Source organism: Pieris napi, chromosome W (genome assembly GCF_905475465.1).
Source record: "Pieris napi chromosome W, ilPieNapi1.2, whole genome shotgun sequence".
NCBI classification, from domain to species: Eukaryota; Metazoa; Arthropoda; class Insecta; order Lepidoptera; family Pieridae; genus Pieris; species Pieris napi.
This window is the reverse complement of record NC_062258.1, coordinates 1,023,985-1,047,043: the sequence shown is the minus strand read 5'-3', so window position 1 is coordinate 1,047,043 and position 23,059 is coordinate 1,023,985. Positions and strand designations below refer to the sequence as shown.

Genomic DNA, 23,059 nt, shown 5'->3' with positions numbered 1-23,059 from the left:
CATTCAAATATTCAGATTTCAGTGTGCGCCGTGTTACATTAAAAAAGGGCGACTTATTTAAATTCAAAATTCCAATAATATTTGTTTGATCTTCGATCTTTTTTCACACGAAATGTTTTAAATTGAACGAAAGTATTAACATCTCTTAAAGTTGTGAAAAAGAAATCAGAACCATGAAGGACCATTTGTACGCACTCGGAGTGACCTGCATCCAACTTATCCAATATTGGTAATATTATTGATTTTTCCTTTGTGTCGCTTTTTGTTTAGTAAAAATTAATGGATATATATCTGAGAGACTGACGTATAACAACAACCCTTTTTTTATGAAAGTGCTGCCATAGACCCAACTGGAGGCTGAAAATTATATCAGGCTTCACACTCACTGATAATTATTTTATTATTATTTTTCTATATATTTTTTAAAGTCTTCTATAATGGCTGAAGGTCACCTTTTTTGTTTAATAATATGGCACAAGAAGTGTTACGATAAACTTAATCAGTTTTAGAATATCATTGGCATTCTAAAGTCTAATACCGGTTTTACCTATTTAAACAATTATGCACTTTCTGAAATAGATACTTATTATCACATATGTACCAAAAAATTTATAACATGTACTTATTATATATAGATTATGCTCCATTCTTAGAGCAAGTAAACAATTTCTACAATCCAAACAATGTACTGGATATATTATTCCCAGTTATATCATTCGTGGACTCTGTATTTGCTTCACAACTCTTACTTGTCACATCATTCTTTGGCTGGCTAAATTGCATATTGAAATGGTATGTAAAAAATATTTTCGATAACCATATAATATGGTTTTAAACAAATATTATTAAATACAGTCAACAAACATACAACTCTCCATAATTTGAATTTTTTTCCATCCCTTGAAAAATCATCGCTAAATTGAATAAATCAATGTTATTTGGTCACCTAAGCAATTTTAAATTGATGGAATGGTATCTTGCTCATCAACATACGATAATTATTATAAAAATTTTATTCTTTGTAGAATTTGAAGTCTTTTAATGTACAGACCAATCAATTTTTTTTATAAATTCTTTTCGCAAAGATAGACAGATCTTTGCCAAATTGCACTTCTTTTCAAAATAAGATTTGTTAATTGTTAATAAACAAAACACGAATTTTGATCAAACTCTTATTTTCTTCAATCCCCTCCCTCTCATGTTTATTTAAACTCTTGGTCATTTTAAATTTATCTGTGGTCCCCTGGAGTATCAAATTATTGTGAGTCAACTGTACTTTCAATGGCATTGTGCCAATACAAAGATTTTTTTTTGGAGCATGATGTAAACAAATTTCTACAAGTTTTTTTATGTTTTCAAGTAAGTCTTCTGTGTTAACCAATTCAAAACCACATGTTTAAGCCTAAATCAAATCTCAGCAAAACTACATACCCACCCACATAGGCCGTATTTTGTTAAATCGGGTGATGTATTCCTGTTCTAACAAATATTAATTTTTTTTGGCCATGGACATTATCAATATCTTTCTCAAATTTTTTCAGGTGGTTCCTAGAAGACCGACCATACTGGTGGGTCCAAGAAACAAACTACTATATAGGATCTGAAAGACCTAAGTTGTTACAAACATCTCAAACATGTGAAACGGGGCCAGGAAATCCTTCTGGGCATACAGCTACTGCAGCTTCCGTTCTAGTTCTTGCTATTATGTGGATTTCTCACATTTTTAATGATCGGTAAGCAATATTAACTTTAGAAGACAGGTCCTATTTATGTACAATCAGGTAAAAGAAATGTCTGAACATAATAAATGAAATTATTTTCAGCAAATGGAAGACATCTCTTTGGAAGTATGCCGTATACCCACTGTTTGGAAGTTTACTGATTAGTGTGATGTTGGCAAGGATGTATATAGGGACACACTTTCCACACCAGTGTATTGTAGGAGGGATGATTGGTAATATATGCTTATATTATAAATTTAAAAAAATATTTTATGTATAACTATAAAATTATTGAACCGAACATAAAATTATTTGTGTATAATGCGTAACATATGGTACACAATATCACAACAGAAAATTATTTCTTTTAGATAGCTATCACTTGGTTTTGTTGAATATTGTGTTGTCTTAAGATTGAGGTTCTTCGCCATTTATTAAGGAAGCTAGTCCCTTTTAAAACCTACATGAAGCAACTACAGCTGAAGGTTTTAATTTGTGCTAATCTCTGAAATTCCAGAGAACCAATTCAATTTGTATCATCATATATGTTCAGATTACTCCACAATGAAACCATGGTGAGCTTTGATATTGAGTCACTATTTACAAACTTACCACTAAATGACTGCCTAGATATCATTGCAAAAAGACTTAGGATTATGTAGATATTGTAAAACACTGTCTCACGTCAGGATACTTAATGGGTTGTGGCCACCATGGGTTCTCCAGTGTCACCTATAGTCGCTGACATCTTCGTGGAGGACTTTGAGGAGAGAGCTCTGGCCAATGCCCCGGTTAAACCTCGACTGTACAAGAGATATGTCGATGACATGTTTGTAGTACTCCGCAATGACAAAATATCTGCATTTCTAGCACATTTAAATTCAATACACAATAACATTAAATTTACTGTTGAACAAGAAACCAACAACCGTCTGCCCTTTTTAGACATTTTAATTATACGCAAAGCAGATGGCACACTAGGTCACACAATACACAGAAAGGCAACCCACACAGACAGGTACCTCAACCACCACCGCCTCCGACCACCCTTCACAACTGCTTTCTGTCGGTAAATGTTTGTTCCAGAGAGCCCAACGTCTTTGTGATGCTGCCCACCTCGAGGAGGAACTACAGCATGTCAAACAGGTGCTACACCGAAACAAGCTGCGCGTCCCCCGGCTGCATCACAGAAACAATAACAAGACACAGGTAAAGGGAGTTACAGATAGAATTAGCCGGATCCTAAAACGAGCTTCTATTCTCATACAATTTTCAAGCCGCACAAGAAGATTCAGCAATTTCTATTTTCATCCTGCAGAAGAGGGCTATTCGTGCAATCTTTAATTTAAAATGTAGGGAATCTCTTAGAGATCAATTCAAGGAAATTAATATACTTACCTTTCCCTCGCAATATATTTACGAAAATATTATGTATGTATACAAAAATAGTGATAAGTTTTCTAGAATAGAACATACGCACAATGTTAATTCCGTGTGGAACAAACGCAGGCTGCAATTTCCCCGTACTAGACTATCTAAAGTTAGTAATTCTTTTTTGGGAAAAGGAATACTCTTCTTTAATAAAATCCCAGAGGCTCTTTTATCTCTGCCTTTTAATAAATTTAAGAAATGTATTAAAGAAAAGCTGTATAAAAAGGCTTACTATAAAGTTAACGATTATCTAGTTGATAATACTTCTAATTAATTTGCGATATTTGTTTTAAAATAAGTGTTGTTTGATGATTTGCTATTTTAAAAGAGTACCGAGAGTTTTTTACGCCGGCTTTTTCTCTCGGCCTACACCCTCTGTCTTCTTTGCCGATGAGTAGGGATACCTACAAATTCAAATTTAATGACGTGGAATAAGTAATTTAACGTTTAATTTAATTCCTTAGACCAATCAAAAGTAACACCCCGTTGCAAGATGCACGTATATACAAACTGGATTGCGACTGTGGCCTGTCTTACATAGGGCAAACTAAACGCAATATGTCCAACAGACTCAAAGAACACATTGCGACACACAAAATCTGCCTGAAATTGTCAAACACCTGGGATCCAATAATGTCCAAATTAAAATCTCAAAATAAACAATCCGCGAAAATAGAGGACACCGTGAGCCATTTCTGCCAAAACCCTCCATCTTTTAGTCGATACCAACTCCGGGCAAATAAATACAGATAATGCAACTTTTTCTACAGCTGTGATACTTTTTTTGACATTCAACACCTTTTGTCTTCATTCACCGTGACCACGCACTCTGTAAAGCACGCGAAACGTCGGTTAAATTTAAAATTATGTAAAATAATTGTAAATTTATAGTAATACATAACTTTACATTTTAAAAGTTTGGTGTGGCAATGTACAATTAAATCCGGCAGCATTTCCTCGCCGTATTCACGGCTACTATCTATCAGGCGCGAACTTAAATCTTGCATTAGCGCCTGTGTACTTGAACCCTACAGCCCAGGGGAACAAAATCAAATAATTATATCATTTATTATACATAATACACAACAAGCGAGAACTGTGCCCGCTTACCATTTTCCAGCGTTTCCAAGCTTTCTCTTTATGTGCCAATCTCATGTTTTCCATCTCCACGTGCTGAGTGCTCGTTTGAATAAATAAATGAGAGAAAATACAACGGAACTATAATAATCAAACAAATGAAGTCTGGCTAAATATCGTTCTCCTATGAGATAACTAAAATGTTCATTCTGTATTATAGTAGATAAAGTTTTATTTTGTTTTACTTAGAATAGTTCAATGGAATTATTAAGATTGATCTTGCAAAATAGAAGTATATCTAGTAAAGGCGGATTAGCATTTTATTTATTTCTGACGGCCACGACGCGACGTCCCGTACCTACGCCGTCTTTTACGATAAACATTTTATGCGATACCACAAGAATACTTGATGGGGCGCATTTCGTTATAAATCTTTATCTTATGATTTCATCTTAAGTCAACGTTAGTTGAAATATGATATTGCACAATTTCTAAACAATAAAATTTAATCAAGTCTGTGTATTGTTTGGATCAATTACTTCCATAAACGTCAAGCTATTGTGTAGATTTCACACCTTTCAACAAATATGATGTCTAATAAATCAAGCCTTTAGCCTGGCAAAGTTTACGGCATTACTTTCCTTTAAGCGTATCTAAGTAATAATAACACGTTTTATTACTTTCATTAATTACATTAATTATTATAATACCAGTGGCGTAACTATACCATCTGGGGCCCGTGGAAAAATCAGTAAAAATCGTCACGTTGTACTCAGTTCAATTTTAATAAACTTTGAGATTTTCAGCGTACTCAATTACACGTTGTATATGTCCCACTAAGGGCTATAGGCCTCCTATCTTAGGCGAGAGGGAATCTGAAGTCCCCACGGTAGCCCAATGCGTATTGGAGACTTCAAATTCATTCATAGAACATAATATCTCAATGCATTCATAATAATACATAATAAACATTAAAAGATAGTGTTCAATAATAGCTCTCTAAATTTTTTTATTCCTAATACTAACGCCATCTTTCGGAATTTCTTAAAACCTCTAGCATAAATTGCAATTGCAATTACTAATACTTCTTACTTTACAGCCCGCACAATAATAACAAACTAAAATTTTTTTAAATTAATTTAATAGCGCATGGTAATCAGTAATCACCACAGAAAACAAAATCACTGAACATTTTATTCAATACCAACAAATACGGTACCTAAGTTGTAAAAAGCGATATCTAGCATGTTCTTACAATATTAATAAGGTTTTAGATTTGTATTTGCGATAGATGGCTCCTTGTAGTTTCATCATGCTTTCAAATGGCATTGAATTCAAATAATGCTACTTAAAAAGCGACTAAACTTGTTGATTAATTAGCAACCAGTTAATTTTTTTTATTTTAATAATTCTTAAAGTAAATTAGTTTTTTTACTTGTCCTAATTTTAATATAACTATGTATCAGATTTTTATATAGTATGATTATTTTTACTCTAAGCAAAAACTGTTTATGAATATATCCATTATAAAGACGGCTCCAGACTCTCGCAAGGCGCCTCTTGGTGAGCGGAGACTACACGAGTGGTAGCCATCCAAACTCTCGATTTATTTAGTTGCTCGCTACATCAACAAGATGGACGTTATTGAAGTAAATGCGTAAGCTACTTTATGTGCCTATCAATATTATAATGCCTTACGTTTATATCATTAATATAAATAAAAATTATGATACCGGTACAAAAATAATTAATTTGAAGCTTATTTCTTAGGTGTAAATTGTAATCTAATAGTCACCATTAATGTTACCAGTGCATTAAGACAAGCGATTGCATGTCTCCGTGGAGTTTGATTGAATCTGGCGTTCCGCAAGGTGGCGTACTTTCTCCTCTTCTTTTTGCTATTTATATTAACTCCTTAACTTTCCGTCTTTCAACCAATTTTCATTTATACGCCGATGATCAAATCTACGTTCAATGATCTCCCACAAGCCATACAATCTACTAACTATGAGCTGGCAAAGATAGTTGACTGGAGTAAAAACTTTGGTCAACTAATCAATCCCAAAAAGAGTAAAGTAATAATTATTGGCAGCCCTTATTTCACGACGAGAATTGATTGGGCCAGAGTACCTCCTGTACATATCGACGGTGTGACTTTAAATTTTAGCCGTACGGTAAAAAATTTGGGGGTTTTAATTGAACAAAATTACTAAGACATCGAAGGATACTGGAGGTTCCTTCGATGTCTTAGTAATTTTGTTCCCTTTAGTACTAAAACCTCACTGGCTAAATCTATTGCTGGATCGTCTCCAAAATTTCTGTATCCGATTTATATTCGGTCTAAGAAAGTACGACCTCTAAATAAATAAATATCTCTGCGTTCCGTAAGCGGCTAGGCTGGTTTCCCCATTCGTCAGCGACGCGATGCTCATGTTCTCCATCTCTTATATTCTATCCTGTTCAACCCTAAAACTCCTTTCTATCTCAAAAATGATTTCAAATTTTTGGGATCCCATAACTATAGCTTACGCTCTTCCGAAAACTATATCCTTGAAATCCCGTGTCATAACTCCTCCTTTGTTGGCGAGTCCTTAAGGTCTCTGCAGTTAGGCTATGGAATTCACTTTCAGTGCCTATTCGCTTAGCTCCTTTTCTATCTTTAAATTTCTTCTGTACAAACATTACCTGTCCACATCGTATCCCTAACTTTAATAATACCTACTAAATGACGTGAGACTGATCTTAAATTAAATTATGTGCACTTTTTATTATTAGGTATTAATTTTTTTCATGTGTCCATTATTAGTTTGTTTTCTCAACAACTATATGTAATACATGTATTTTTGCACTTCTTGCCTACCTTATGTAATTTAATACTTTATTTTTTCTTTTCTCACAGTGGTTGCCTGGAAGAGATTGCTCGAAAGCTATTAGGCCGCCAGTTGCTCTCCTTGATGTTTAATTATGTCAATTGTACTATATTTATGTATATGCAACAAAGTGTTAATAAATAAATAAATGTTTTTTAGTGTTTAACTTCTGTATAGGTATATTAAATTCCATGCTTATCCGATCCCTCTATTCAATTTCAAATGATTGATTCCATTTGATAAAATTCTATGAAAGCCATATACAACTCGTTACTCCTACGTCCTTAGAGTCCTTAACAACAAAGTGAGTGAGCGCGCCAATATGGTTGATCCTCTCGCCTCGTTTCTCGAGCCCCAAAAACCATGCAAAAGTGGAGCGGCAGCGCGAGGGGAGGCCACACGAAAGAACACGAGCGCACCGTCCAACTACAGCGCCCACGTCTTTACGCTTTGGTGAGAGTGTGGATGGGGGTTGATAATTAAGCTTAATCTAAAAATGCATATAATTTCCACAACTGCAGTTTCTGATAAAAACTTTCTTCATTTTCATTTAATAAGGAATTAGGAATCCATCATCTACCAAACACGTTTTTTTTTTTTTTTTTTGTGTATTGTCCATATCCTAAAGTACTTTAATACGGTATAATAATTAATTTGGTTACGTAGGCGATAATTCTAGTATTAAAGTAATAGCTAAATAAACTTTTCAACTGTAAATAATGTAAGTAACACTGTCCTGAATAATACAAATAATGAACTGGAGAGAACTGGAGACAATATTTTTGACACCACATCCTAAGAAGTATTATATTTCAAAGGAACTGCGGTATAGTCAAAAGCATAGAGTGTTGACTTAGCAGTACGTACGTGATTTTCAACCTTGAGACCATGCATTGGAACCCCGGTTGTGATGATATTGCTTTTTTATGTGCGTGAAATTGGTTGGTGATAACACATTAGCGGCGTTACACCAAAAAGACAACGGCATCTTATAAGATTAGCATGACTGTTTTAATCATAACTGCCATGGTAACTCACTTTTCGCTATCGTTTATCGTAGTAGCGGTAAATCGTTACATCAGAGCGCATGCGTGCCACCATCGATCCATAGGACCCTCCGACAAAACGAATCACTTTACTTCGCGACCACCAACTGTTGAGTATCATCGCGTAGACCCGGATCATTCTCATATCGTTCATAAAAAAGGTGCATGTACCTCGCTGTGGCGTTAATCATTATAATTGCGAGTTTGGTCAAACTCAAAGTAAGTCTTTTTTTATAATACCTCAATCCTGCATCTGTGTGTTTAGGTCCGTAGCAAAGTACTTACCTATAACCCCTGTTAACAATGAATTTTTATGATTTCTGTTCTGTTCTGAAGTTTTATTTTCAAAATGAATATTACCTTTGTACCCTAAAAACAAAGTTTATTTAATTATTACAAGTATTTTATTGAGCTATTCCGTACCTTCTAAAATCTCTTTCAATTTCCTAAAAAAAATCTTTACACGTCACTTTGAACTTACCTATGTTTATAAAAACTAAGCAACAAGTGATCATTTTATGACCGGACACGTTAATCTAAATAGGATTCTCATCGTCTTTATTTTTATGTAATATATAAATCACCTTTTAAGATATACATATTTATTAAAACAAAGACAATTAATTAATTATTATTATTTTGCTATTTCGGGACCGACATAACTTCATTATATGTGCGTGTGTGTGTATACTGAGTAATAATTTTAAATGTACTTGTGTATTTTATCGATAAAATTTTGAATGTTATTCAAAATTAGCTGAGCCTAGATTTGCTAGGATCAGGGCTTGCACTTGCGCTGTGCACTATCCCAGACTTGCATACAGCGCAGGTCCGATTATATATTGATTTTGATGCAAGTGTAATTCGTGGCGTGGCATTATTTATCGGTACCTATTCAAATGCCACGTTAGCAGAAATGCTTGGTAACATCAGCATTTTAATGCATATATGTTTAGTTAATTTAATCGATACTAATATTAAGAAGCTTTTTTTTATGTTTCTAACAAAAAAAAATTCAAAACTAGTGTATCGATTCCAAAACACTATTTTGCAATGATTATTAAGTGAATTTGATACTTTTATATATACGTAAAAACCCTTTTCTTTTAAAGTTGTCCATACACCAAAATGTATTTAAAATTCTATATTATGCTAAGTAATCGTTATCAGCTCATTAGTAAAACATTCGCGAACGTAGTTACGGTAGAATCGATACCTCATTTCTATTTTTACACTAATCATTACTCAGAACAAACATTTAAAGTCAAGGAATAAATTTTAGAACTTGTCGTACAATCCATACCAAACTAATATTATTTTGAGGAAAGTTTCAGGCTTGTAACGAATAACTCTTAGAGTGAGATCTATAGAGCGCACTTAGACTTTGCTCAGACTTAACTATCGAGTTAAGACACAGTCGGTATTTATAGAGCAAACTGCGAATCTCTCCGAGTGTTGGCTTAGCTTAATCTCAAGTCCACGAAATCGACGACTTACCAAAAACTTTGACTGTAAGCCTAACAAAAATAATGGCACAAAATTTGCTTTACCATCATATCTTTTACTGGACTTTTTATTTTTGTCGGTTTTTAATGAACGGTGTTGCCATTTTATATCGGAGTTCCATATACTTTGGGAAAAATAGAATTTGAATTCAAAGAAATGATAAATGATCTTGATAAATACCTATGAAATACATGAAATGAAATAATTACACATTATTATGGTATTTATTGTTGTTTATTTATATTATTTATGTAAGTGTTCAAACCCCATTTTTGAGAAATCTTAAAAATAACTGGTGTGATATTGTATGTCACCTGGCAGCCCTGGCATATTATAGTGACAACGAAATTCAAACTATAACCTAACCGATGTCTGTCGCTTCACATCTGTTATTTTCGTTTCCCTGAATCTTCTACCATTTATTACCTGACCACACTAAAAAATTTAGATAGAAGTGGAACATATGAAATTAAAAAATCAGTTAGAAATAGAATTTCTTCAACAAAAATATAAATTAGTATTAGAAATTTACAGTTAAAAAAAGAATCAGAAAATAAATGATTAAAATGAAACAAGTTTTGTTTTGATATTCTTTATTACCAAAGCAATTACATAGTTAAATTGTTCAATCACAGATTGCCGGAATGCTAGGCCTGTAGGAGATCTTTCATTGTTTCTGTGTTACTCAACTTCTGGTGTCAGCAAGGTCACCATCGTAAGCATCCCCTCTCTGTATACCTATATTATGCAATACAGCACAAACTATAATTATATATAACTAGTATTTGTCAATTTTGACTGTAGTCCTAGCTGTAAACATGGAAATTTCCTTTTCCACACTCCGAAAAACCTTTCAACAATATGCCTAGTTCTTATTTGAGAATAATTATAATTATTGTCAGCTCTTGTAATTGGATTTAAAAGTGTTGTTAACATGAAGTTAAGTGCTGGATAACCGCTGTCACCTACTAAAACTCCTTCTAGTTCACCATTTAGCAGCCTTTTGCATACGCCTGGCAGTTTCTAAATATCCTGCTGTCGTGTGAACTGCCAGGCCACCTAGTCACTATATCAAAAATTTCCATATCAGGCCCTATTATTGCTTGCACATTTACAGAAAATTACCCTTTTTTATTTCTGTATGCTTCAGAGTGAGCGATACCTTTGGGTCTATTAATTTTTATATGGGTGCAGTCAATAGCTCTGATTATACTGTTTAGGCCATGGTGAGTATTAGATCTTCCTAATTCTTCAAACTTCCTTTTGGCTGTGTTCATATTTCTTGGAAAATTTACAAATCTAGGAATTTATAAATCTTTTTATCGGGCTTAAAGCTTGCACGCCTGTTGGCCGACCGCTCAAAAATAATGTTTTAGTTATTTTTTTGAAGTGAATAAGTTCTTAGTAATGAAGATTACGACATTACATATAAATATTATTTCTTTTATACAACAGAGAAGGTATCGGGTACATGCATCTATAGCGATAGATCCAAATCAAAATTCTAGATTACCCGAAAAAAATTGCCTTTTTTCGAATCAGCATATCCGACTAATCTGTTAGCAGTGTGCGCGCCCAGCTTCCGCGCAGTTTGCCATCCAACTTATTTGTCAAATAACTTGATACCAGATAACTGATGTAATAAAAATTTTCATACTTATTAATATTCATTAACAGTTCGATTAAGCTATAAAAAAAAATTCAGTTTGCGGGGGCTCTTTAACTACGGAGCCGATTTTAAAATTGCTACATTATCCCTTAGTATGCTGATTTTTTTCACAAAATTAAAAACATAATCAAACAAACAAAAAGTCATTTAATCATTTAGGTACAATTTGTACACTTATGCATGTCAACTCCCCATCTTATAGCGGCACTAGTGCCCACACATTGTCATCGTCTATGAAATCCCGAACAGTGTAATATCCTCCCTTTGTTAGGGTTTTCTTGATGCAAAGCTTAAACTTATATATCGGAAGTTTGGTTACACGGTCCAGAATCTTGTTAAAAATCTGTATACATTTTCCCATAAATAAGTGAGCAGGTTTATGAAGACTGAAAGCTGGAAAATCAAGTCTATTCCTACTTCTTGTGTTTAAATTGTGACAGTCACTGCGCTTTATAATTTTATTTAACACGTACATAATACTTTCATACACATACAACTGTTAAAATACTGATCTCTTTAAATAATTCTCTTAGCGAGTCACGCGGTTTTAATTTGTATATATAGCGCGTATTGCTCTTTTTTGTTAAACAAAAATATCTTGAATATCGGCCGTTGAGCCCCACAACAACATACCATATGTCATAACACCATGGAAGTAACTGAAGTATACAAGCCTCGCCGTTTCGACATCAGACAACAATCTAATCTTTCTTATCGCAAAAGCAGCCGATAGGTTGGTAATATGAGGCTTCCATTGCAAACGAGAATCTAGATTGAACCCTAAAATACAGTTGAATCAACACATTGAATTATTTCCTCATTAATATTAATATTTGTACTGACCTGTTTTATATTAGACAAAGAAAATTTTATACATTTTGTTTTATTAGAATTAAGTAACAAGTTATTATAAGTAAACCAACACATAACTTGGGAAAGGGCATCATTCACCTCGTCAAAATTAACTGCTTTCCTACTGATTTTAAAAATAAGAGATGTATCATCTGCAAATAATACCGATTTACATAAGTTCTTTACATAAAATGGCAGGTCATTTATGTAGACAAGAAAGAGCCCCAATATTGACCCCTGAGGAGCACCAATGAGAATTGGAGCTCCTAAAGACTCTGCTTTATTTATAACCACTTTTTGTAATCGGTCACTCAAGTATGAATTTATTATTTTTATTGAGTTTGCTGAGACGCCATAATACTGTTATTTTCCCAATAATGTTTTACGCTCTACACAGTCAAAAGCCTCGGACAGGTCACAGAAGACAGCTAAAGCATCCTGTTTATTTTCCCAGGCATCGAATATTTGCTTCGTGAGCTCCACACCCGCATCCGTACTACATCTACCCTTAGTTAAACCGAATTGTCTATCATTAAATAGTTTATTTAATCTAAAATGTGAAAGCAATTGAGTATGAATAATTTTTTCAAATATTATACTTAGAGTCGGTAAAATTGATATAGGGCGGAAATTCGTGGGGCCGATTTGTCTCCAGACTTAAATAAAGGAATAACTTTACTGTATTTCATGAGATTGGGAAAAACCCCATCGTCAATACATTTATTAAAAATAATCGTTAGATAAGGAGAAATATTTCTAATTATTGGTGCTATTACAGCTACTGATATGCCCCATAGATCTTCTGTTTTCTTCTTATTCAACGATCTAAATGCCTTTACAATAGAATCCGTGTTAATTTTATGAAAATCGAATGTACTACTATTTTTATTTGTGCTAGACGTTAAAAGTGAAAGCGCGAATTGCGTAGATGAATTCAGTTTACTAGTGATTCTTGCATTAGTCCAGTCATTTAAACTTAAATTAGGTAAGAATCTCGAAATTCGAGATACCCAGCTGTAAGTCTGTAAATAGTTGTATATTGACACCCTAAAAGTTGTCTCAAAACCTACATATTATGGTAGGGTGTAAGCAACTATTCAATTTCAAGGTCAAAGGTCACAAAAATCGTTTTTTTGCGCTTTTTTTTGGAAATATCTCATTTCCTATTGTTTTTTTGCTATTTGTATGTATGATCAATATTGTAGAATACAAAATTCTCTACAAATTTTGTCGAAAATTTTTTTTTATACGGTGAACCGCTTTCGAGATAGAGAGCGCGCGGTCACAGCATCACTTCAGGTCAACCGGCAGAGCGTATGTGCACAACTCGCTGGAACTGCGTACGCATAACTGGAGCAGTCGTCGCTCTTTCTCCGCAGATGGCAAACCGCAGTGCACGAATTCGTTGAGGGTTTAAGCGAGAGCGGATTCGAGAGCAGCAGTCAGCCAGTGGTTAGATCATCGTGTGACGTGTGTGTCGTCCTTTCATTCAACCGTGAGAGTGTATGTTACAGACGAGTTAGGTATGAAGAGAACGGAGCAACGGCAGAACAAAGGAAACACCATGTCACGAAGCGAATCTACGGTCAGCCGCCGCACACCGCACACACCACTCGTTCTACCCGATAGCGTCAGCGTAGACTCCAACCCAATGCTCAGCATATACCGGTAACGCCCTATCCTCTGCGCCTAGCGTCGTGTCTCTCGATCAAAACTGTTCCTCGGACGATCGAAGGACAGGGCGTCAACCACGCTCAGCATTGCACGACATAGTAAAGTTCAGCGCCACTTCACTCGCTGTCACAGTCGTCGTCGCATGATCCCCACGGCGCAACGTGAATATCAATCCATAGAAAACACAAAAGCCAAGGGCTCGATTTGAACCCTCTCATAGTTCAAAGGTATCGGATTTTTTTCTACTACCTTTGACATTTTTCTATTTACATTAGCCAGCCATCAGGTTGTAGCTAGCTTAGCTTTCATATCAGTGCCGTCGACGAGGTAGGTTATCATTAATATTACTTAAAACTTACCTTTCTTCCTGACTCCCACATTTTCTTTTTCACTCTCTATGCTTTATGGAGTTATAGAATTTAATTAGAGAAATTGTATGTAGCAAACATTCCGTTCTATTTAATTTGTATTTGTGTATAATTTTGGATTATATTGATACCGTGTAAGTATAAAATAACTAGCCACAGTAGAGTATTTTTAATCATATGGAATTTATTATTGTGCTTGCAATTTAGAAAATAGTAAGCAGTTGTAAAAAAAGTGCAGTGTTTAAGCAGAAATTTAGAATAAGTTTTTTATTTTATAATAAATTTAGGATTACGTTACATAAAATAATAGCTAATATAAGACAAAAAACATATTAATGAAATATTAAATTTAGACTTTTGATTTTGGAACGTGATACGCAGATGCCGAGCACCCATCTCGTCGCTGGACTGTATGGACGACTTTAGCACAAACTCTACTCCAAGCTCTCGCTATCCTTTTTATGCTTTTCACTTAATTCATCTATCATATATTTAAAACAGACAGTGTTTTTGGGAAGGATATGTTAAGAAGAACTTCACTGTCAAAGCTCACTTGGCTTTGGGATTTACACACACAATACATAACACGTACAGCTGAGAAAATGATTTATTTCTGTAAATTTATAGTGTTTATATTAAATTGACTATCCAATATTTTTGTAGCCAGTTGGGAGAATATGGCACGTCAGTCGTCAGTGTACATCGGGAACCACACAAGTATACCGTCATCCGTGACTCCAGGACTTCTTTATAAAAACTTGGGCAAGTCAGGATTGCTAGTGCCCAACATCGGCCTCAGCCTGTGGACTATGCTCAACGAAGATGTCGCTGAAGACCTCGTCATGACAGCTCTCGAGAGTGGAATCAATTTAATTGATTTATCTAAAGCTCATAACGGTAAGCCTTTTTGAAAAATAACTTGACTTTTTTAAACTTGACACTATTGACTAAACTAATAACTTTCGACGATTTTAGCACAGGGTGAAGCAGAATTGGGCAGAATACTGAAGAAAAGAAACGTTAAACGATCCAGTATAATTATTACAACCAAAATCTATTGGAGTACTAAGTGAGTTTTCTTGTTTATTAGAAATAAAAAAAATACCATAACCAGTAACCCTGGTATATCTTTATTCTATAATTTAACGGCTATGTTCACAAAGCTACGTACATACAAGTAAAACTTGTTTTTTATTTATAGGTGTGAAGAAAGAGGTCAATCTCGAAAACATATAATAAGAAGCGTGAAGGAGTCATTGGGGAGGCTCCAGCTAGAGTACATAGACTTAGTTCTTGTACATAAAGTGGATCCCTTATGTCCGATGGAAGGTAGGACCCTGCATTCTATATAATTAAATCGATACTAATTATTATCTCAATGTTATAAATTACTTACTGCAGAATTGGTCCGAACAATGAACTGCCTCATAAATGAAGGTTTTGTGATGTATTGGGGCACAGCGCGCTGGACTCCAACCGAGGTAAAATGTATTTTAAGCCTTATATCAAAATGTATAATATAGTGAAGTAGGGGAGACCGGGTACAAAAGTAACGGCGGGTCGAAAGTAACAAATGCTCTCTAGATTCATCCAATGGTCGAACACAGCTTCGCCGCCGTCAGGCGATAGCTGAGAGCACCCCCCTCACTTGTAGTTAGTCGCCGCGTACTTCAAGCACTGTTAGATTGTGTGAGAGGATACTAAGTGTTTTTACAAACCAAAAGTAAGTTTTTCGATATTTTGTTATTTAATGTTTACATAGTCGTAAAAGGATGGTAGTAATCTGAATGTTTGCATATCTATTTTTGATTAGATTGATTGTACATTGTTTAAATTTGTTTTTGTTTAGCTCGTTCCGTTCTAAGGTTATATTTCATGTTTCAACAAAAACGAGGAAGGGTACAAAAGTAACATAGTCCTATGGGTACACAAGTAACAAGTTACTTTTGTCCTCGTAATGATTTAATTACCTTTACTCCAACAGAATGCGGCGACAACGCATAAGAACAACTACACGACACATAAGTGTATAGAAAAGCGGCGGATAATTTTTTTTCTGAAAGGTGGCACGATAGTCAAATGGTTGGTAATGAATGGTTGACGGGTTTTTTAAAACGGCACCCGAGCCTCTGTTTGAGATCTCAGAGTTTCATCGAACATAATGTGAGCAAATTTTTTGATAATCTTGCTGAGGTAATTGATAGGTACAAATTTGAGCCAAAAGATATCTGGAATATGGATGAGACAGGGGTCCACTGTCCAAAAACTTAGCACGATTGTTGCTCAAAAAGGAACTGAACAAGTAGGTGCAGTAACCTCAGCAGAACGTGGAAGATTAGTAACTGTTGCTGTTGCGATTAATGCTCAAGGAGGACACATACCTCCTTTTTTCGTATTCCCATTGAAACAATTCCAAGACCACATGATACTTGAGGGTCCTGTTGGTTGTGCCGGAGCTGGCAATGCTAGTGGATGGATGCAGAATGCAGAACTTTTACTTTTTACATAAATACTTGTTGATAATAAACAAGTATTACATATAATATTGTATTAATTACCAACCTCTTCTTCTTGTTACTTTCGACCCACAACGTGTTACTTTCGACCTGCCTACGTGGTCGAAAGTAACAACTGACGTTTTTTTTTTAACTCTCTGTTATTCATATAAAACACACCATAGTAAAATAAATCGAGCTGCTAATGTAAAGAACATAAACTGAATTTATATATGGTTATATTAATTTAATGACAATATTAAAACCTAGCCACAAATCAAGTGTGAAGTACAAAGTGTTACTTTTGTACCCGGTCTCCCCTAGTATTTTAATAATACAATAAAATGGATTTCATAGATAATGGACGCGTACTCTAAGTGTCGAACTTTCAATTGCTGGACGCCGGTCGTCGAGCAGACAGAGTACCATATGTTCTGTCGTGAAAAGACCGAACTGTATATGCCAGATGTGTATCGTATGATTGGAGTGGGTCAGTATATTCATTTTAGTATTGTAGGTACCCATGATCGATCGTAATCATTGTCTTTCTATACAGGAACTATGGCGTGGTCTGCACTAAGTACTGATATGGGTCTGAACCGTGAGGGGGTAGCAGAGATATTTGCCAAATCTCGCTTCAACCGCAAATACAGCACATTCAGCTGGTGGGAGGAGGAACTCGTTGCTAACAATGTAACTAAAGCATTCATTAAACATCCTTTACATAATATATGTTAAATAAAATAAGCTTAAATAAGGTGTTTTTATAGGAACTCGAAAACAATGAATCTGCAGTAGCCGAAGAGTCACGAAGTTTCAAGGACAAACTGAAAGCTCTCTCCGACCTAGCCAATGCCTTGAGTGAGTATAATTTATGATTCGCTATAATTATAAAATCGAGTTATTAATATTTAAGCCTGTCTCATTGTGTTTTCAGATTGCTCGATAAGGCAGTTGTCGCTGGCGTGGTGTCTTAAAAATGAAAATATAAACTGCTTACTTCTAGGCGCTACAAGTGTCGAACAATTCAAAGAAAATATACACGCACTGCAGGTATCTTATTTAGGAGACGATTTTTACATCACAGAGGCATCGCACTCTATCGTAATCGTAATATTATATTATACAGACACATTAAACAATAGAACAACGGTCAACGACGGACAAAAATCAAGCCACGATATTTTACTGCAGAACTTTCCGTCATTTTTATTTTCTCAAAAAAACAGTTCATGTATTATTGTATCTAATGAGTCATTAAATTCAATTTCACAGATCGTGCCTCAATTGTCTCCGGAGGTGATTTTGGACATCGAAAAAATTCTGGCAAACAAACCACAGCGACCCCCGATGATCGCCAGACTAGACGCTGCGTAAGTTAGTTCATTAAGCACTGAAGTTTTATTATGAATCTTTGCATTCTAAGGTACTGTTTAACGAAACTTTTGCACGGTCAGTAATAGCACAGAGACGCCGAAAGAAGATGACGTGGAAGCCAACGTTTCAACCTCCGAGGAGGAGGAAGTAGTCAGGGGTTGTGCGTTTCAATGACGTTGGTGGAAACGAAGCTCTGCCACGGCTTCCAAGTCTAAGGTCAGGTTCAAACTGAATTTTACAACAGTAAAAGAAAAATAATTGTATAACACAGTCTTGTCCTTTATTTTACTTAGGACTCGCTGCTAAAAGACTCAAAACCAAAGTTCTTTTTGAACAATGCTGGCGCGGTGATACGGCGCGAAGTACATGATGGCGTGACGACCGATACAGTAGTATCTGTATCTTCTCTGAAAGGCAAACAACCAGCATCAGGAGGCAGCAAGGTTAAGAAAGGCATGTTCTGGTTCGCTGCACCGCTCCACGCCAGGGTAATTGGCGAGCTCCCGAGACCGTAAAATGTCTAGATTCAATCTGGGATCACCTGCTGATGTATAAAGTATGAAACAACATGAGGGTCAGGAATCTTTGTAAAATTAGATATACATTTTGTAATTATTTCACTCAAGGACAAATACTGACATCGTTTGCCACAAATTAGTTAGAGATATCACTATATAGAAGTCAATATTAATATGACTATAGTCTATTTAACATATTCATGTTTTATCTTTTATCGTTACAAAAGAGAAAATATTATTTACTAGAAAATAAGTGCCAATTGATTGTAAATATAAATTTAATAGTCAAGCTAAATGAAAGAGATAATTGACAGATTTAATTTTAGTTCGCTTACCATACCATACGCTCTGTTGTTTGACTAAACTAAATAATTCAATTAGCCAAATGTATAATCAAATAATCAAAATGTATGTATATAATATAGTGTTAACCAATTCAAATGTTTTTCATTGTATACCTACTGCATATATATTTTTACTGCCTGTAAGCTTGAGAATAGCCCTGCTTGCGACAATTTGATTTGCAATTTTGAATTAATTAACTCCGAAAGTGATGAATTTGCGTTGCGAATAAAGTGTATTTTGTTTATTTTATTATTTATTGCAATTTTATAAAAATTTAAATTACTATCAATACTACAGAGTAATTTTTATTATTTTAGCAAAATCTTCGTAGCCTCGAAAACAAAAATGTATTATTATAAAAACTTCAAAAACCTCCCCATACCATTAAAGGGCGTATGCAACAAAATATAAAGTACAATCTACAATAAATTTATACATAGAATATGATTACAGTATAGTCAATTCAATATTATTATATTATATTATTATTCTGTGTCTAATTCTGACATCACATGGTAAGAAAATTGTATCAATATAAAAATGTACGTTAGAAGTTATACTTCTTTGGAACAACATAGTTGGAATCAACGGAAGCAATAATTAAAAATTATACATACCGGCAATTATCCTCAAATCTATAAATGCACTCAAAACAGTTTATTCAAATCAGTTTTATCACTAATATTCAATATATATATAGATATGTATACTAATCAATAATAAATTATTATAAGTAAATACTATCACCGTCGTATATGAACTTGATTTAATAAAAACACCAAAAAATTATTTATTTATTTATTCACACTGTTTAATTGTACTGTCACGTGTTCTAAATATAAAAATTTGTTTCAATTTGATATATAATTAAAAATACTAGAATATACAACTTGAATATAGTTATCATCGATTTTCATGCCACCTAGAACTAACTTAACGATGTAGAATTTAGGTGTCAGTGTGCGCGCGCATTCTAAAAATTGACTCTCATCATTTTTCTCCATCGCGCCAAAAGAAGTCTAACTTCAAAAATCAGAAACGTGATATTTACTCCTCAAACACAAATTAAAATTGAAAAAGTAATGAAATTTTCTTTCATTTCATTTCCAACACTAACTTAGTTATCATTCAAGTTGCACTTCTTTGGTCAATCACAGATTAATTTTACTTCCACAACAATTTCATATAACTAATTCTAAAGCTGTGAGTTACTTTCAACACGACACCAATTAAGTTACATTGTCACACATATACCCAGAACGCACCATCAGTGTTAATACAACTACTATGACGAATGCTTAGTTTTATTATTTTATCATGTAGGTAAGGGTTTTTGGCAGTAAGAATAGAACCGATTTGTTTCCGTTTGACTGTGTAGAAATAGATTTAAGTAATTTTTAAGTTGATAAGTAAATCAATTGAATTAAAAAGAAAATATTAAATTATATGAGTTATAAGTTATAATAAATAAATACAACATTAACCACCAATTTTTTTTGTTAACAATCGATTAATTTAAAAAAACGATTTTTTGAAGTCAATGTCACATCTCTTACAACCAATAGAAAAGTAGAAAATGGCGGATTGTTTACAAATTTCAATACATTACACAAAACATTACATTTTTTTTTAAAATACTTAGACGTGTTCCAAAATCAATTGGAGGTGTTCCAATGAAGGTCCCTCGAGACTCCTGCATAATCAGTATTCAGTATCATCAAATTCGACGACATTTAAAACCCAACCCCTTATAAGATAATCCCTTACAATTTGGTGTGACTCCGTTATCATCATGCATGATGCTATCTGTATGTCTTTAAGTAACTTTTCGTAATCGTTTAAAATCTAAATCCAAAGACTCGGACCGTTTTTGGTTTTATTGAATCTGTTTTAGGAGACATTTTCTAAATAATTACATCACTTTATTTAAATCAAATTTTGGACAATATATTATGCAATGCAATAATTGAACACACAGTTATTAAATAAATCAAGGTCGTAATGTACATTCCCTGTCTTCTGCTGAGGTCTTTTAATATTTTCGCCGTATTAGACTATCTAAAGTTAGTAACTATTATTTGGGAAAAGGGATACTCTTCTTTAATAAAATCCCAAAGGCTCTTTTATCTCTGCCTTTCAATAAATTTAAGAAATGTATTAAAGAAAAGCTGTGTAAAAAGGCTTACTATAAAATCAACGATTACCTAGTTGATAAAAGGGCCTGGGACTAGTGCTAGACAGGCTACTTCTAATTAATTTGCGATATTTGTTTTAAAATAAGTGTTGTTTGATGATTTGCTATTTTAAAAGAGTACCTAGATTTTTTTACGCCGGCTTTTTCTCTCGGCCTACACCCTCTGTCTTCTTTGCCGATGAGTAGGGATGCCTACAAATTCAAATTTAATGACGTGGAATAAGTGATACATGTATCTTATGTTCCTTAATAAACATATTTTATTTTTATATTTTATTTTATTGTTAAATAATTTCCTTAAATTTTTGCTACCAGATGGTCTCGGCGATGTACCCCTAGGGCCTAGACTATAAATGATTTCCCCCCAGAAATCCCCTAAGAATCCTAGTGTGCACGATGAAATTGTAGTTTTGTTTAGTTTGTTAATAAATAGTGTGATGCAACTGCGGGGGGCGGGGGCCGGGCGAGCGTGTGGTGTGCTATCGTCTCGTTCATTCACCTGAGGTCACTGACCACACTACACGCCGCTCGACACTGCTTCCGCAGCTGCACACTTTTTCGAAAATAGTCTTTTAATTCTTCGCCTCGTCACCAACATTTTGGTCTTCGGCCGGATCTTTGAACATTTATAGACAATTAGTGAAGTGTGTAATCGTATAAAAGTGATTTGAATCGTGAAGTTTTGTGTGCAAGTGAATATTATAGTGAATCACGCGCACGCCCTTTGTTTCCTTTGTTCTCGGTTCTTATATGTTAGGTACTTTTATTGCGGAATGCACAGTGATTTATTTTATAGGTAAATTACGTATTTGGTGAAAACTAATAACTATTTAAAATTATTGTTCGTTTCGTTTTATTATTTAAATAGTTAATTAGTTATTTGTTTCGTTTCATCGAAGTAAGTAATATACCTGTTTAAGTGTTAGTGAGGTGAAAATAGTTACTATTATGAAATAAATAGCTATAAAATTATTGTTCGTTCGATTCCTTTTAAGTATTTAAATAAATACTTGTTGAAATAGTTATTTGTTTCATACTGGTATTCATTATTTTTTTTTGTGATAGTGAACCTACCTACGTTTAAAGTGAATGTTAGTGAGTAATTAATAGTTGTTCGGTTCGTTATATATTTTGTGAAACTATATTTATATAATATTAAAGTGTGTGTTTATGAAAATATTAGTGTGAATAATTTTGTGATTATTTTTACGTTGCGTATTGAAATAAAATAAAATAATAGTGCTCGAGTGCGGTATTACAATTACAAATAATAGTATTTTGCTGTTGTGTTCGTACGTAATACGTAAATAATTTTCGTTTTCGTTTCGTAGTAACGAGTTCTTTTCAATAACTTTTTTGTGTAGTGAATAAAATTATATATTTTTTTTATGCGTTTGGGCGTGGCGTGTGTTGATAGTGTTGTGTTGAGTGCTGATATTTCTTTTTAAATTGATTAATTACTTTTTTTCTCCCAAACATGCCAATTACTAGGTCGCTCAGACGCCAGGCCGTAAAATGTGAATCGGCCCCAGTACATCCTACACATGAAGACGATAACTTAGCAAATCCACAAGCGCCAGCTCCTGCATCAATGGCAGCCGTTCATCATCAATCAGAGAAGTCATTACACGAATACCCTAAGGCTCCTTCGGAGAAGCGATCGGTGGTGAGCAAGAAGAGTGTGCAGCGGGCAGAAGCTTTAAAAAGATTAGCAGCTGCAAGAATAGAAGAGGCTTGCGCTAAGGCCGCTTTCGCTGAAGCTGAATTAGCGGCTATTGAAGCGCAGGGTAGTGAGCTGGATAGCTTGGCGGAAAATAAAGGCTTCAGAGAGAGAGATAGTTTAGTTAGAGATTGGTTGGATTCAAACGATCGTGATGCTCAAACAACTTCGAATCAGCAGCTCGATATTAAGACAC

The 23,059-nt window shown here is 34.3% G+C and overlaps 1 protein-coding gene across 7 annotated transcripts; it reads left to right on the top strand.

Annotated features, from left to right (window-relative positions):
- Positions 1-19,045, top strand: LOC125062019 (voltage-gated potassium channel subunit beta-2-like). 7 transcript variants are annotated; one of them, XM_047667631.1, is made up of 14 exons: positions 1-229; positions 1,542-1,733; positions 1,824-1,954; positions 14,878-15,111; positions 15,190-15,283; positions 15,416-15,543; positions 15,616-15,695; positions 17,067-17,199; positions 17,266-17,402; positions 17,480-17,570; positions 17,647-17,762; positions 17,985-18,082; positions 18,167-18,302; positions 18,380-19,045. In XM_047667631.1, the coding sequence occupies exons 1-13, from the start codon at positions 174-176 to the stop codon at positions 18,258-18,260; spliced, it is 1,584 nt and encodes a 527-aa protein (XP_047523587.1). In that variant the 5' UTR covers positions 1-173; the 3' UTR covers positions 18,261-18,302; positions 18,380-19,045. The 7 variants fall into 7 exon arrangements, with proteins under 7 accessions (XP_047523587.1, XP_047523593.1, XP_047523590.1 ...); XM_047667637.1 differs by lacking the exons at positions 1-229; positions 1,542-1,733 and having other exon boundaries at positions 1,829-2,930; XM_047667634.1 differs by lacking the exons at positions 1-229; positions 1,542-1,733 and having other exon boundaries at positions 1,829-2,930; positions 13,687-15,111.
- The last annotated feature ends 4,014 nt before the right edge of the window (positions 19,046-23,059 follow it).

Coding starts and splice junctions, on each gene's coding strand:
- LOC125062019 (XM_047667631.1), top strand. CDS start 174: ATGAAGGACCATTTGTACGCACTCGGAGTGACCTGCATCCAACTTATC. Junction 15,284..15,415: donor AAAATCTATTGGAGTACTAA/GTGAGTTTTCTT, acceptor TTTTATTTATAG/GTGTGAAGAAAGAGGTCAAT. Junction 17,763..17,984: donor AAAATATACACGCACTGCAG/GTATCTTATTTA, acceptor TCAATTTCACAG/ATCGTGCCTCAATTGTCTCC.